General features: G+C 48.3%; 1 protein-coding gene across 1 annotated transcript in view; it reads left to right on the top strand.

Moving 5' to 3' along the window:
* Positions 1-16,113, top strand: part of LOC126995823 (carboxypeptidase N subunit 2-like) — a 72,469-nt gene extending 56,356 nt beyond the window's left edge. The window contains exons 2-3 of the mRNA XM_050855669.1: positions 14,157-14,327; positions 14,665-16,113. Coding sequence (XP_050711626.1) covers positions 14,157-14,327; positions 14,665-16,077 — 1,584 coding nt within the window. The 3' untranslated portion in view covers positions 16,078-16,113. The remainder of the gene's footprint in view (positions 1-14,156; positions 14,328-14,664) is intronic.
* The last annotated feature ends 325 nt before the right edge of the window (positions 16,114-16,438 follow it).

Raw genomic sequence — 16,438 nt, 5'->3', positions numbered from 1 at the left:
CTCCCTCTCCCTCTCCCTCTCCTCCTCCTCCTCCTCCCTCCCTTCACCTCCTCCCCCTCTTTCCCTCTCCTCTCCTCTTCTACCTCTCCCCCACCCCTTTATTCCCCTTTCCTTCCTCCCTCTCTTTCCCTCCCTCCCTCAATCCCCCCTCCCTGCTTTTCTCTCCTCCCCGTCCCTTCCTTCAAATCTCCCTCCCTCCCTTCTTTCCCTCCTCCTCTCCTTCCTACCCACTCCTTCCACACCCTCCTCCCTCCCTCTTTAACTCTCTCTCTCCTTCCTTTCCTCCCTCACCTCACCTTTCCCTCCCTCCTCTCCCTTCATGCCCAACCTCCTTTTCTCCCTCCTTCCCTGCCTCCCTCCCTCCCCCATGGTGGCCAGACCGGAAACCATCGGTAATTGTTACTAATGAAATTGCGCGCGCGAGGGGAAAAAAAGTTATAAATGGCGGTGGTGTTTTTTTTTTTTTTTCTCCACCTCTCGACTCGACGCTACCGCCGGGAAAGTGTGAGGAAGCCATTGATCTGTATTCGTAGAGTGGCGTAGTAACATTCGTCTTCAGCAGGGGAGTTGTATGCTTATATTTCCTTATATATCTTTAAATTTATGTATCTTTGAAGTTCGATTGTTTCCGGAAAAGTGTGAGGACGCCATTGATTTTATTCGTAAAGTGGCGAAGCGGAGTAACATTCGTATTCAGCAGGGGAGTCGTATGCTTATATTTCCTTATATATCTTTAAATTTATGTATATTTGAAGTTCGATTGTTTCCGGAAAAGTGTGAGGAAGCCATTGATTTTATTCGTAAAGTGGCGTAGCGGAGTAACATTCGTATTCATCAGGGGAGTTGTATGCTTATGTTTCCTTATATATCTTTAAATTTATGAATATTTGAAGTTCGATTGTTTCCGGAAAAGTGTGAGGAAGCATTGACTGATACTCCTAAGTGCTGCAGTAACGTTAGTCATCACCAGGGAGGCTTGAGCGCTTATGTTTACTTATATATCTTTAACTTTATATATATTTCAAGTTCGATAGTTTTCCGTAAGTGAGAAAGCCAGGGAGAGAAGGAGGAGGGAGAAATGAGAGGGAGTTAAGCATGGAGAGAAGGGAGGAGGGGGAAAGGAGGGAGCGTGAAGGGGGAGGGAGATAGGGAGGGAGGTAAAGGCAGGCAGGGAGAGAGGGGGAGAGAAAGGGAGAGGGAGGGAGGGAAGGAGGGAGGGACTAATGGTGTGGCTAAGTTCGTTGCCACTATGGGGTTGTACGTTGATGTTTCCTTATATTTAACTTGATGATCTTTTAAAACGAGGGAGGCGGCTCAAGGGCAAGGAACAGAAAAAGGGGAACAAATAGACCCACCAGACGCCGCCCCAACAAAAGAACAAGAAAATGAACGAGAGAAAAAAGAGAGAATGCATTTTAAGTTCGACCTGCTTCCGGAAAAGTGTGAAAAAACTAATTAATAAGTGGGACAGTAACGTTAGTCTTCATCGGGGGCTTGTATGCTTATGTTTTCGTAAATACCTTCAACATTAAGTATTTTCTAAGTTCGATTGCCTCTGAAAAAGTGTGAAAAAACGTTGATTAATATGTGGTTTAGTAATGTCAGTCTTCACCAGGGGGCTTGTACGCTTATGTTTCCTTATGTATCTTCAACGTCATGTATTTTCTAAGTTCGATTGCTTCTGGAAAAGTGTGGAAAAAATAACTTTGTGTATTTTAAGTTCGATAGCTTCCGTAACTGAGAGGGCAATAGTGCGAGCCTCTGGAAAAGTGCGATAAATTGATTGGAAATGCATAATGAGTGTGTGTGTGTGTGTGTGTGTGTGTGTGTGTGTGTGTGTGTGTGTGTGTGTGTGTGTGTGTGTGTGTGTAATAATAATAATAATAATAATAATAATAATAATAATAATAATAATAATAATAAATGGTTTATTCATTTGTAGGCAGCCATAAGGTTGAAAATACACAAAATACAATACAATGAGTTCATGTGATGAGTAATGGGGGAAGTGGGGAGGGGTGATGTGTGTGTGTGTGTGTGTGTGTGTGTGTGTGTGTGTGTGTGTGTGTGTGTGTGTGTGTGTGTGTGTGTGTGTGTGTGTGTGTGTGTGTGTGTGTGTGTGTGTGTGTGTGTGTGTGTGTGTGTGTGTGTGTGTGTGTGTGTGTGTGTGTGTGTGTGTGTGTGTGTGTGTGTGTGTGTGTGTGTGTGTGTGTGTGTGTGTGTGTGTGTGTGTGTGTGAGAGAGATTTGTCGGTTTGTTTTCCGTGAATTTAACCGCACATACATACATACATACATACACACACACATGCATTCACACACACATACATACATACATACATGCATAAATTTACCTTTTAATTAATTCACCTCTATTTTTCAAAAGCGTACAAATAGTAACATACACATGAATATTAATTTATTTATACACAAACGTCATTATATAACCAGTCTAAACGTCATTACATAACCAGTCTCTCTCTCTCTCTCTCTCTCTCTCTCTCTCTCTCTCTCTCTCTCTCTCTCTCTCTCTCTCTCTCTCTCTCTCTCTCTCTCTCTCTCTCTCTCTCTCTCTCTCTCTCTCTCTCTCTCTCTCTCTCTCATTGTCATTGTCATTGTCATTGTCATTGTCTCTCTCTCTCTCTCTCTCTCTCTCTCTCTCTCTCTCTCTCTCTCTCTCTCTCTCTCTCTCTCTCTCTCTCTCTCTCTCTCTCTCTCTCTCTCTCTCTCTCTCTCTCGCCGCTACATAATTTCCCAGAACATACAGAGTTATCGCGATAAGAAAATGTTTGTGCACCCCAGAACCACATGTAGTGCTGAGACGCACCTGATGGACGAGCCTCCGATAACTTACTCTGCGTGGGGGGTACCTCACCTCTTAGGCCGACTGGTTAAGGAGTGGCTCTCCCGTCTCGCTGGTTGTGGGTTCGATCCCTGACGCCCGCAAAACCTTTCTTTGTCTGGATTAATTTCTCGTGTGTTTTGTTGCCCGCTAAGGTCGTGGGGGAGTATATTAAAATGAAATTCCGGGACGTCTCACACACAAACCCAACAAGCTGGGCACTCCCTCTTTCTCCGGTAGTAAGTGTTTGTGCACCTCAGAATCACATACACACATACACACACTCCCTGCTCCTCGCTTAGTTAATGTTTATGCACATCAAAACCACAAACAGCGCTCACACACCTGCCCTTTCTCCGGTAATGTTTGTGCACCTCAGAACCACATACTGAGCTCTTACACTCGCCGTTCCTCGCCTAGTAAATGTTTTGGCACTTCAGAACCACACAAACAGCACACACTTTTGGTCTTCCGGTAATAACATTTGTGCACCTAAGAACCTTCCTATTTCTTCTCTTTCTCGGATTTTCAGAAATCCGCCAACGAAGAAATATTACCTGACAGGAGCGCATTCATTTTCCTTCAGGGAATTCTTCTTGTTATGACCTCGAGCGACGGGAGACGAAAGAAATAAACCTAATATAGAAAACGAGAAGTGAAAAGACGTTGACTGAGGGTGGTTGGGCGAGCGAGATGCGGTATTTTTATCAAGGACTATGCCGAAAAGTTTTGCTTCTGTTTTACATCCATTTTTCTCCTGAGACGTTAACGTGCCCACGCGGCGTCCAGAAGGACGGAGGTTCGCGTCCCGCCCGCCGCCACAAGCTGGCATTTTTTTTCAGCCATCGCCGAGTGGCCCAAGACTACCCATATGCTGTCCTGAAGACCACCTATCAATCCAGACTCTAGATTCTCTCTGAAAGTATCAAAGATGAGCTGCGAGGAAGAGCATGAGCCAGGTAAGCTGGCATCTGCGCCGTAACGGGCTGGGACCGAACTCAAGGCCCCGCCAAGAAGGCCCACCCCAGCCACAGGCGAAACGTAAAAAAAAAAAAAAATCCACGTGTAGGTCTGTCTTTCCTCTTTCTATCCGTTGTTGTTGTTTTTTTATGTTTCAGCCTTTAGAGGCGGCAGGCTTTCTTGGTGGGGCCTGTGGTAGTCGGCCCCAGCCCATTATGGTGTAGGCAAGTGTTATAGTGGCGCCATCTTGCTTGGCTCATGCTGCCCCCCGGAGCTCATCTTTTATCCTCTCTTTTAGGGAGAGAATCTAGAGTCCGGGTTGGCAGGTGGTCTTCAGGACAGCACGTGGGCAGTCTTGGGACACTCGGCGTCCTCCGATCCTTATCCGTTCTTTCATTATTTCTATTTTCATCACGGAGGGGGCCGTCACGCGGACGGAGTGTCAGTCAGCAAAGAGAGGTTTTAAAGGTGACTTCAGATATCGAGGTTGTTAATGATATAAAATGTGCGAAAAATGCATTACCGAGAAGCGAACGTAATCGAGTTTCCAACATTCCCTTTCATACATTCACTTCTTTCCCCTCACTCCTTCTCTCCTCACCTCTCTTCTCTCCAGTTCCTCTCTCCCTCTCTCCTATTTACCTCCCTTCATTCCTCTCTTTCACCCCTTGATTTCCTCCTCCTCTCTCTCTCATCGTTCAGAATTTATGGTTTCTAGAATTCTCATCCTTCCGAATTTATGGTTTCAAGTTGGTTCGATCCTCTATACATTATTCATATACAGAGGAACCGTGTTGGCAGGTGCTATACACGCTACGATATGAAAACACACACACAACCCTACGTACACATCTGCATACACACACACACACACACACACACACACACACACATACACGAAGGTACGTACTGAAATGTGGTTTGGCTGGTCCGTAGACTTTACTATGCATATATTGTATTTACATTATATATACATACATATATTCATTCTCTCTCTCTCTCTCTCTCTCTCTCTCTCTCTCTCTCTCTCTCTCTCTCTCTCTCTCTCTCTCTCTCTCTCTCTCTCTCTCTCTCTCTCTCTCTCTCTCTCTCTCTCTCTCTCTCTCTCTCTCTCTCTCTCTCTCTCTCTCTCTCTCTCTCTCTCTCTCTCTCTCTCTCTCTCTCTCTCTCTCTCTCCCTTCGTCTTATCTCTTCCGTTCCTTCCTTATCTCCCTATACTCTCTTCTTCTCATCCCCTTCCCTCCCTTCCTCTCCTTCTCTTCCTCTCTCTCTATCTTTCCCTCCATCTCCCCACTTCCCTGCCTCCATTTCCTCCCTACAACTCCATCCTCTCGTCCCTTTCCCTCCATTCCTCCACCCTATCACCCCCTCCCTCCCCTTCACAATCTATATGGTCTGAAACACGGCGCCTCTTTGGTTCAGTTTTAAGGTGTTAGTTCTTGCTCGGAACCACAAGACTGAAGCAGATGTTATCAAATATCTCCTCTTCCTTTTTTTTCCCCTTTTTCCAGGAAGGAAGGGAATGGGAGAGGGAAGGGAGGGAAGGCAAGAGAAGAGGGAAGGAGAGGATGGGGGGTTAGTGATTGGAAGAGGAAGGAAGGGAAGGGGAGTAAAGTGAATGGAAGCGAACGGGAGGGGAAGAAAGTTGGGGATGGAGTGGAAGGAAGGAAAGGGAATGAGAGAGGAGGGGAGGCGAAGGAAAGGAAGGGTAAGAACATAAGAACGTAGGAGTCTGCAAGAGTCCGGTAGGCCTGTACAAGGCAGCTCCTTTGAACCTAAGCTCCCGTGTATCTAACCCCACCTAATATCGCTGTCCATGAATTTATCTAATCTATTTTTTTCTGTGACAATTGTATTGGCACTCACCACATGACTGCTAAGCCTATTCCACTCATCCACCATTATGTTAGTAAACCAATTTTTGCCTATGTCCCTGTTGAATCTGAATATGTCCAGTTTAAACCCATTACTTCGTGTCCTATCCGGTTCTCTTACCAACAAAACCTTATGAATATCCCCCTTATTAAAGTCCTTCATCCATTTATAAACCTCGATCATGTCTCCACGCACCCTTCGCCTTTCTAGAGAATGCAAGTTTAACTGTTTGAGTCTTTCCTCGTATGACAAGTTTCTCAACCCCTGAATCATCTTAGCCATCCTCCTCTGCACCGATTCTAACATTTTGATATCCATTCTATAGTAAGGTGACGAGAACTGAGCCCCATAGTCAAGATGAGGTCTAACTAATGCTAAATATAGTTTGAGGAAGACTTCGGCGCTTCTGTTGCTTACGCTCCTTGAAATAAATCCCAGTACCCTATTTGCTCGATTTCTAGCTTGAATGCATTGTGCCCTTGGACGGAGATCAGAGCTCACTAAGACCCCTAAATCCCTCTCGCACCCAGACCTGCTTATGAGAGTGTCATTTAAGCAATAGTTATGCGAGGGGTTGTTCCTACCTACACTCAGAATACTGCACTTCCCTACATTGAACTCCATCTGCCATTTATCCGGCCAGTCATATAATCTGTTTAGTTCATCCTGGAGAATACTAGCGTCCTGATCCGACCCAATTACTCTACCGATCTTGGTATCATCTGCAAACTTACTGACATCACTACTAATTCCTGTATCTAAGTCATTGTTATAAATAATAAACAAGAGTGGCCCTAATACCGAACCTTGTGGGACCCCACTCGTAACACATCCCCAGTCAGATCTTTAACCACTGATCTGCACTCTTTGCTTCCTATTGCTAAGCCACTCCTTGACCCAGTTCAAAACTTTACCCTCTACTCCGTGAGCCTGTAATTTAAGCAACAGTCGTTGGTGAGGAACTTTGTCAAACGCTTTACTAAAATCAAGATAGATTACATCATAATTTTCATCTCTGTCTACCGCCTCAAATACTTTATTGTAAAAGGATGAAGGAAGAAAAGGAAAGGGAGGGAAGGAAAGGGAGGGAAGGAAGATGAAGGGGGAGGCAGAGGAAGGAAGGGAGGTGTCAGAAACTCAACTGTGGTTGTTATTCTGCTTTCCATTTGTTTATTTTGTTCTTTATTTCTTCCTTTGCTTACTTGATTATCTCACCATATTTTCTGTTCCTTTCCTCCACTAACGTTCTCCCTCTCTCACCCCTTCCTCCCTTCCCTCCACCCCTTCCTTCCCATCTCCCTCTCTCTTAACCTATCTTATCTAACCTAACCTAACCTAACCTAACCTAACAACCTACCCTATTCTATCCTAACCTAACCTAACCTAACCTAACAAGTAACAACCTACCCTATTCTATCCTAACCTAACCTAACCTAACAACCAACCTAATCTATCCTAACCTCACCTCACCTCACCTCACCTCACCTAACTTAACAACCTAACCTAAGCTATCCTAACCTCACCTCACCTCACCTCACCTCACCTAACCTAACAACCTAACCTAATCTATCCTAACCTCACCTCACCTCATCTCACCTAACCTAACCTAACCTAACCTAACAACCTAACCTAATCTATCTTAACCTCACCTCACCTCACCTCACCTAACCTAACCTAACCTAACCTAACCTAACCTAACCTAACCCTTCCTTCCCATGACCCTCTCGCGGCCTAACAAACGAGAGGTCAATACGGGCGGGAAGGGTCAGGTCACGCTGGTCCGAGTTCGTGTTTGTGGAAAGGACACGGCGCTGGACACGTGTTTCTGACCATTCCCTTCTCCCTCCTCTCCCTTCCTCTCCCTGTTCTCTCTCTTTTCTCTTTGCCAAGTTTTTCATTTCCTTTTCCATCCCCTCTCCTCCTTTCCCTCCCTCTCCTCCTCTCTCTCTTTTTTCCTTCCCTTCCCCTCCCCTTTCCTTCCCTTCCTCCTTCCTCTCTCTTCCCTTCCTTCTCCTACACCTTGTTTTCTCTCTGCCAAGTTTTTCATTTCCTTTTCCATCCCCTCTCCTCCTTTCCCTCCCTCTCCTCCTCTCTCTCTTTTTTCCTTCCCTTCCCCTCCCCTTTCCTTCCCTTCCTCCTTCCTCTCTCTTCCCTTCCTTCTCCTACACCTTGTTTTCTCTCTGCCAAGTTTTTCATTTCCTTTTATATCCCTTCTCTTCCTTTTCCTCCCTCTTTTCTCCTCCCTTTCTTTTCCTTTTCCTCCCTTCCCTTCCCCTTTCCTTCCCTTCCTCCTCCCTTTCTCTTCCCTTCTTTCTCCTATACCTTGTTTCTCTCTGCCAAGTTTTCATTTCCTTTTATCCTTCTCTTCCTTTCCCTCCTCTCCTCTCTCTTCTTTTTTCCTTCCCTCCTTCCCTTCCTTCCTCCTTCTTCTCTCTTCCTTCCTTCTCCCTACTTGTTTTTCTCTCTGCCAAGTTTTTCATTTCCTTTTATATCCCTTCTCTTCCTTTCCCTCCCTCTCCTCCCCTCCCTCTCTTTTCCTTCAATTCCCCTCCCCTTTCCTTCCCTTCCTTCTTCCCCTCTCTTCCCTTCCATTCTCTTCCCCTCATTCCCCTTCCTTCCCTCTTTTCCTTCCCTTCCTTCCCTTTCATTTCCTCTCCCTCCTCTTCCCTTCCCTTTCCATTCCCTACCATTTCCTTCTTTCTTATTCCCTTCCCTCCTCTACCCCTTTCCTCCCCTTCCTTTCCCTTCCCTCCCTCTCTCCTTTCACTCCGCTTTCTTTCCAGTCTCCCTATGCCAAGCTCCCTCTTTCAGCCACTTGATAGGCCCATTTCCCTTTTTCTGAGTCCCTTAGGCCTATATCCTCAAACATTTCGGGGCTCACACACACACACACACACACACACACACACACACACACACACACACACACACACACATTTGGTAAGGCTTTCGTATAGGCTGTTGATAATATTTCCATGGATAGTTTCATGATGCTAGTGAGAGTCTGACTAGGCTTTCGTAGTGGTGTTAGTAGTATTTCCAGGGGTAGTTTTGTGAGCCTATTGATAGTCTGACTAGGCTTTCGTAGAGGTGTTAGTAGTATTTCCAGGGGTAGTTTTGTGACCCTATTAATAGTTTGACAAGGGTTTCGTAGAGGTTGTACTAGTAGTGTATCCATAGGTAGTTTCGTGAGCCTAGTGATAGTGTGACAAGGCTTTCGTAAAGGTTGTGTTAGTGGCATTTCCATGGGTAGTTTTATGAGCCTATTGATAGTCTGAAAAGGCTTTCGAAGGGGTTGAGTTAGTAGTATTTCCAGGGGTAGTTTTATGAGCCTAGTAATAGTTTGACAAGGCTTTCGAAGGGGTTGAGTTAGTAGTATTTCCAGGGGTAGTTTTATGAGCCTATTGATAGTTTGACAAGGCTTTCGAAGGGGTTGAGTTAGTGGTATTTCCAGGGGTATTTTATGAGTCTAGTGATAGTTTGACAAGGCTTTCGTAAAGATTGTGTTAGTAGTATTTCCAGGGGTAGTTTTATGAGCCTGGTGATAGTTTGACAAGGCTTTCGTAGAGGTTGTGGTAGTAGTATTTCCAGGGGTAGTTTTATGAGCCTATTGATAGTTTGACAAGGCTTTCGTAGAGGTTGTGGTAGTAGTATTTCCAGGGGTAGTTTTGTGAGCCTAGTGATAGTTTGAAAGGCTTTCGTAGAGATTGTGTTAGTAGTATTTCCAGGGGTAGTTTTATGAGCCTGGTGATAGTTTGCCAAGGCTTTCGTAGAGATTGTGGTAGTAGTATTTCCATGTTTAGTTTTATGAGCCTGGTGATAGTTTGACAAGGCTTTCGTAGAGATTGTGTTAGTAGTATTTCCATGGTTAGTTTTATGAGCCTGGTGATAGTTTGCCAAGGCTTCTGCACCATGAACGTGAAAAATACTCTTGACAACCTGACTGACCTCCTTTGTGGCCTTGGGAAATACTTGTTGTGAGCCGAAAGCGTCTGAGAATACGGACCTGACCTTCTCAATTCTTCTCTCTCTCTCTCTCTCTCTCTCTCTCTCTCTCTCTCTCTCTCTCTCTCTCTCTCTCTCTCTCTCTCTCTCTCTCTCTCTCTTATTCGTCTTTCTTCGTATATTCCTTCTCCTTTAGCTTCTTTTTCTCCTCCTCCTCCTCCTCCTCCTCCTCCTCCTCCTCCTCCTCCTCTTCACACCAATTCCCCTCAGATTTCTTTTTCCTCCTTCCTCCCTCCCTCCCTCCTTTCCTCCCTCCCTCTTCCCATAGACAAATTGCCTCTATTTTCCCTCCTTCCACTTTTCCTCCTCCTCCTCCTCCTCCTCCTCTTCCTCTTTCGTCTTTCTTCCTCCTCTTTCTCCTCTTCTCCTCTTCTTCCATCCTCCAAACTCTTGTGATGTTTTTTCTTTTTTTCCTTCTCACCTTCTTACTTGAGACACAGTGACCTCATCCTCCTCCTCCTCCTCCTCCTCCTCCTCTCTTGCAATATATAAGTTTGGGAATTCTTAATACGTTCGATTTTTTAGATAAAGGAAAATATAAAACGTTGCCGCCATTTAAAGGGACAAGGATAGGCCAGAGTGTGTGTGTGTGTGTGTGTGTGTGTGTGTGTGTGTGTGTGTGTGTGTGTGTGTGTGTGTGTGTGTGTGTGTGTGTACCATTCCTCTCTTTTCTCTTCCTACTAATTCTAATTCTTCTTTTTTTCTTCCTTTTTCTTCGTTTTCTTTTTTTCTTTATTCCTTTTTTCTTTTATTGTTTTCTTCTTTTCTTCTTTTTCTTCCTCTTTTTCTTCTATTTTTTCCTTTTCATTCTATTTTTCTTTTTTTTCTCTTTACTCCTTTTTCTTTTTCTTCTTATATTTTTCTCGTCCTCCTAATCCTCCCCCTTCACCTCCTCCTCCTGCTCCTCCTCATCATCATCATCATCATCATCATCATCTTCCTCCTCCTCTTCCTTTCTATCACCAACGAAGTAAAAAAAAAAAAACGAACACGATGTAAAGTGATGAAAAGCGATATCAATTTTTTCACCGTCACGCCCACAACCCTTCCTCCTCCTCCTCCTCCTCCTCCTCCTCCTCCTTTTCTTGGCGCCTCTTCCTCACGTTAATTCCCGCCAAGGTGACAAGTAATATTTCCTTCTTTTCCGACTCATAAGTTTGGGCGAGGCTCATTAACTTCTGCGGTGGCGAGGAAGGCGGTTTTTTTTTTGTGTGTGTGTAGTGGAGGGAAGGGGGAGGAGAAAGGGAGGGGGTAGTAGGGTGGGAGTGGAAGGGGAAGGAGAGGGAGGAGGGAGGGATGGGAAGGTGAGAGGTGGGGAGGTGGGGGTAGGGAGAGGTGTAGGGGGTGTGGTGGAGGGGATGTTGGGGATGGGCGGGGATGGGGAGGTGAGGATGGTGGGAAGAGGAGGTTATCTTTTGTGTGTGTAATGGGGTGTAGGGGAGGGAGTTTGTGTAAGGGGGGGGAGGGAGAGTAGGGGGGAGATGAGTGGGAGGTGAGGGGGGTGAAGGGAGGGAGTGTGTTGGGAGATGGGGAGGAGGAGATAGGGGTGAGGAAGCCTGTTTTTTTTTTTGTGTGTGTAATGGGGTGAATGGGAGGGAGGGGGAGGAGGGGAGGGGGAAGAGAGGGAGCTGAGAAGAGGTAAAGGTTGAAGTGAGGTCTGTGAATAATGGGGAGGGGTTTGTGGGAGGTGCAGATGGGGGGGGGGGGGTTGTGTGGGCGGGAAGGGGAGTAAGGAGTAGGAGGAGAGAACGGTGGGGAAGGGAGGGGGGGAGTGTGTGTTTGGGAGGAGGTGGAGAAAGGGGAGGGAGAAGAAGGGAAATGGGAGGAAATGTGGTGGGGGCGATGTGGTGGGGAGGATTGTGTAATGGGCTGAATGGGGAGGAGTCAGTGAGTGGCGGGGGGAGAGGAGAGTGTTTGAGGGGTGGGAGTGTGTGTTACGGGTGAAGGGTGGGGATGTTGGGGGGGGCGAAGTGATGGGAGGGGAATGTGGGGAGTGTAAGAGGGGGGCGGGGTAATCGATTTGTCTTCCCTCTTCTGCGTTTTGTCTTCCTCTTGTCCTCTGTCCTTGTCATCCTCTAACTTCTTCTCTTCTACTTATTTATATTATTATTATTATTATTATTATTATTATTATTATTATTATTATTATTATTATTATTATTATTATTATTATTATTATTATCATTCTCTCCTCTTCCTCTTTGTCTCTCTCGTGTTATTCTCCACTTCTTCTTCTTTACCTCCGTGTTCTCTTCTTCGTGATCCTTCTATACCCCCAGTTCTCCTTCTTCCTATCATTCCTTATTATTATTATTATTACTATTCATATTCTCATTCTTATTTTTCTGTTCCCCTCCTCGTCCTATTGGTGTTATGCTCCGTTTCTTCTTCCATTCCTTGTTCTTTTCATTCTTCTCGTGTTCTTTTTCTCATTCATATTCTCCTTTTCTTCCCCTTCCTTCTCATTCTTCTCTTCTCCTGTCCTCCCCACAACCACCCATCAGCACCACCTCCTTCTCCTCTTCCTCCCTATCTTCCTTCCTCTCTTTATTGCGCTCCTCGTTCTTCTTATTTTTTCCTCCTCCTCGTCCTCCTCATCCTCATCTTCTCATTCTTTTCCTGTCCTCCCCACACCCACCCATCTCCACCTCCTCCTCCTCCTTCTTCTTAACCTCTCCGTTTTCCTCCCCTTCCCCCTTTCTCGTGTTCTTCATTCATTTCTTCCTTCCTCTCTTTATATCTTCTCCACACTCTTCTTCTTCTTCTTCTCCTCCTTCTTAACCTTTGCGTGTTCCTTCCCTTCCCTCTTTCTCGCGTTCTTCAATCATTTCTTCGTTTCTCTCTTTATATTCTCTCCACATTCTGCTCATTCTTCTCCTCCTCCTCCTCTTACTACTCTTACTATCACTCTCCTCTTCATTATTCTCCCCTCTCTCTCGTGTGTTCTTCTCCCCCCACCCGGCGCCCAGTGTACCCGCGGAGGTCAATTTCCAAAAAGCCAAAACAACCCGCGGCTCCTCGGGGCGGCCGTTCGCGTCACCGCCATTGTACTTTACGAGCAATCACCGACTCGCGTCCCTCACGGTGTCGTTTACAAGGAGGAGGAGGAGGAGAAGAACTGAAGGAAGTGCAAGGAAATTGAGAGAAGTTTGGTGATGATGGAGAGAGGAAGAGAGAGAGGAAAGAAAGGAAGGAGGAGGAAAAGGGAGAGAGGAGAAGAAAGAAGGGAGTGGAGGAGAGTTGGGGAGAAAGGAGAGAGGGAGAGATTAAGGGTAGAAAGGATGGAGGTAGAGAGTAAAGGAAGAAAGGGAGGAGGAGGAAAAGGGAGGGAGGAGAAGAAAGAAAAAAGGGAGTGGAGGAGAGTTGGGGAGAAAGGAGAGAGGGAGAGATTAAGGGTAGAAAGGATGGAGGGAGAGAGTAAGGGAAGAAAGGGAGGGAAGGAGGAGGGAGGAGAGAAGATGAACTAAAGGAATCACAAGAAAAAGTAGAGAGTAAGGGAAGACAGGAAGGAAGAGAAGAAAGAGGGAGAAGGGAAGAGGGAAAATAACTGAGGAAATCACAAAGGAAGGAAGGAAGAAGGAATAGAATAAAAGTAAGGAAAAAGAGAAAGGAAGGGAGAAGAGAGAGGAGGAGGAGGTGAAGAAAGAGAAGAAGAAAGGAGGAAGGGAAGGAGGAAAATAACAAAGGAAATCACAGAGGAATGAAGGAAAAAAGAATGGAATAAAAGTAAGGAAAGAAAGAAAGGAAGGGAGAAGAAAAAGGAGGAAGAGGAGAAGAAGGAGGAGGAGGAAGGGAAGGAGGAAAATAAAGAAGGGAATCACAAACGAAGATAGTTAAGAGGCTGAGAGTAAAGAAAGAAAGAAAGAAAGAAAGAAAGAAAGAAAGAAAGGAGAAGGCGTCTACTTTATGGGTCTAGGCAGGAAGTTCAGCAGGCCGCCTCACGCATCACCGGGCCTCGGAGTCTAACCCAACCTAACCCAACCCAAGGCAAGGCAACCCTCGTGACACACTCCGCGGGAAGAATGGGGCGGAAGGAAACAGGGAACGCGGCGGCTCTCAAAACAGGGCGGCGGGAGAGTGGTTTGAGTGGCTGTCTCGGCGGAGTACTCGAGAGGGGGAGAGAGGGCGAGGGAGCGTGTGTGTGTGTGTGTGTGTGTGTGTGTGTGTGTGTGTGTGTGTGTGTGTGTGTGAGAGAGAGAGCGCCAGAGAGAGGCTTTCCATGTTAGGTTGGCATTCTAAGACCCTTTCGCCTCACATCAATTATTTCCAAAGGCCAATAAGGTGATCAGGCGGGTTCTAATGAGTGTTTGTTTAGGTTCATGGTACAGAAGAAAGGTCAAACTACCACCAGGGTCATTAAACTGCCCCTGGAAATGCCCAAAACTCCTACGAAAGCCGTGTCAAATATGTGTGTGTACTTGGGCGCCGAAATGTTCGAGAGTATGGCCCTTAATCCTGATCCTGTCTTCCCGCAGGGTGCCGTGTGGTGGTGGCTGGCGGCCCTGGTCCTCGGCACCACCCTGCAGAGCACCCCGAACAACGCCACCCTGGAGGACGTAACGGAAGCGACGCAGGAGGTGCGGAGCGACCCCGGCGAGGGAGCCGTGGCGACGCTGTGCCCGGCCTCGTGCTTCTGTGAGGAGGAGGTGAGTCCCAGCGCGGCGCGCGCCTGTTTGTTAATGCTGCCTGCCTGTGTCCGTGTGAGGGTCAATTTACAGCCCCTCGCCGCCCGCCACACACACATATACACACACACACACACACACACACACCACAGATCAACGCCGCGCCCGCAGCTAACGAGGCGAGGCGCCACACACGCGCCGACAGATCCCGCAAGGCCTGTGAGGAAGGGCCGCCGGTGCTCAGGGAGTCAGGAACACACACACACACACACACACACACACACACACACACACACACACACACACACACACACACACACACACACACACACTAGCGTAACGCCTCCTCCTCCCCTAGGCCGAGTACGCCACCTGCGTGGGTGACGGGCAGTGGGCGCCGCCGACGCTGCCGCCGGGCCTGAGCCGCGTGGAGCTGCGCGGCTTTCTGGTGCCGGAGCTGGAGGCCGAGCTGCTGCGCCGCCTGCCGGGCCTGCGCGAACTGCAGCTGAACCAGTGCAACATATCCAGGCTGGGCGACGACGCCTTCGCCGTGTTGCCGGACCTGGACAGACTCGACCTGTCGGAGAACAGGCTGGCGGAGCTGGGCCCGGCCTCGCTGCGCGGCTTGCGGGCGCTGCACCACCTGGACCTGTCCGCCAACCAACTGGCCAACCTGACGCAGGCCTTCACGCACCTGCCCGCCCTGCAGCACCTCAACCTGCGGGACAACCGGCTCACCAGCCTGGCCAAGGACACCTTCCAGGGCCTCGACCGCGTCCAGCACGTCAACTTGGACTCAAACCGGATCGTGTCGGTGGAGGTCGCGGCCTTCCAGCACCTGACCAGCCTGGCCGTGCTGGTGCTGTCCAACAACCCCCTCGCCACCCTCTCCACGCTGGACTTCTTCGGCTCGCGCCTGCAGTACATCGATGTGTCCAACATCGGCATCACGCGCGTGCCGCAGGCGCTGACGCAGTTCGTGCGGGACCTGCGCCTCGCCAAAAACTCCATCACGGAGATCCACCGCGGCGACCTCGACTCCTACCCCAACCTCGGCCTGCTGGTGCTGGACGACAACGGCCTCGAGCTGTTGGAGGAGGACGCGCTGGGGCGCCACGAGTGCCTGGGCTGCCTCTGGCTCAACGGGAACAACCTCAAGAACATCCCCCTGTCCCTGCCACCCGCCCTCAAGTCCCTCTACGTGGAGGAGAACCAGATCACGGAGCTCCGCGAGGGAGACTTCACGAGCCTGGTCAACCTGGAGCAGCTCTTGCTACAGCGGAACCAGATCGCCAGCATCGCCCCCAACGCCTTCCACGAGCTGACGAGCCTCAAGACCCTCGACCTGCAGGCCAACCAGCTCACCAACCTGACGGGCCGTATCTTCGCCAGCCTGGTGAGCCTCGACACGCTGGACCTTTCCCAGAATCCAATTCTCACGCTGGGCGCCGACGTGCTGACGGGCCTCACCAGCGTCAAGGTGCTGCAGATGTCCCGCATACACTCGGCGGCCGTGGCCATGCCGGAGGTGCTCTTCGACCCTCTCAAGAGCCTGCAGATCCTGGAGATGTACGGGTCGCCGGTGCTGGTGGGGCGCCTGGTTAATACGACGCGGATGCTGCACTCCCTGCGTGGCGTGCGGGAGCTCAACATCATGCACAACGACCTCACGGCGCTGCGGCCAGACTTCCCGGCCTTCTTCCCCAAGCTGCAGGTACGTGACTCAACCCTCCTACACCCCACACGGTCTGATCATGAGCTAGACTCGTGATCGCCAGTAAGTACCATCCCAGTGAAAGCATTTGCATTTGCGTGTATGTATGAAGGTGGGTGGAAGGGAGGGGTCTGTGTGTGTGTGTGTGTGTGTGTGTGTGTGTGTGTGTGTGTGTGTGTGTGTGTGTGTGTGTGTGTGTGTGTGTGTGCTAATTAGGCTCTCCAGCTGTGCCTACTCTTGCCACTTTACGTTTTTCATTGAAGCCAACGAGAGAGAGAGAGAGAGAGAGAGAGAAATTATGCCTCACAAAGCACCGCTGATAGAAGTTAAAATTCCTCTTCATTAATTCAACGCACTCGTAAACGCGCGAACACACACACACACACACACACACACACACACACACACACACACACAC

This window comes from Eriocheir sinensis, chromosome 9 (assembly GCF_024679095.1).
Source record: "Eriocheir sinensis breed Jianghai 21 chromosome 9, ASM2467909v1, whole genome shotgun sequence".
Lineage (NCBI taxonomy): Eukaryota > Metazoa > Arthropoda > Malacostraca > Decapoda > Varunidae > Eriocheir > Eriocheir sinensis.
Note: the sequence above shows the minus strand (reverse complement) of the source record. Positions and strands in the feature narration are given on the sequence as shown.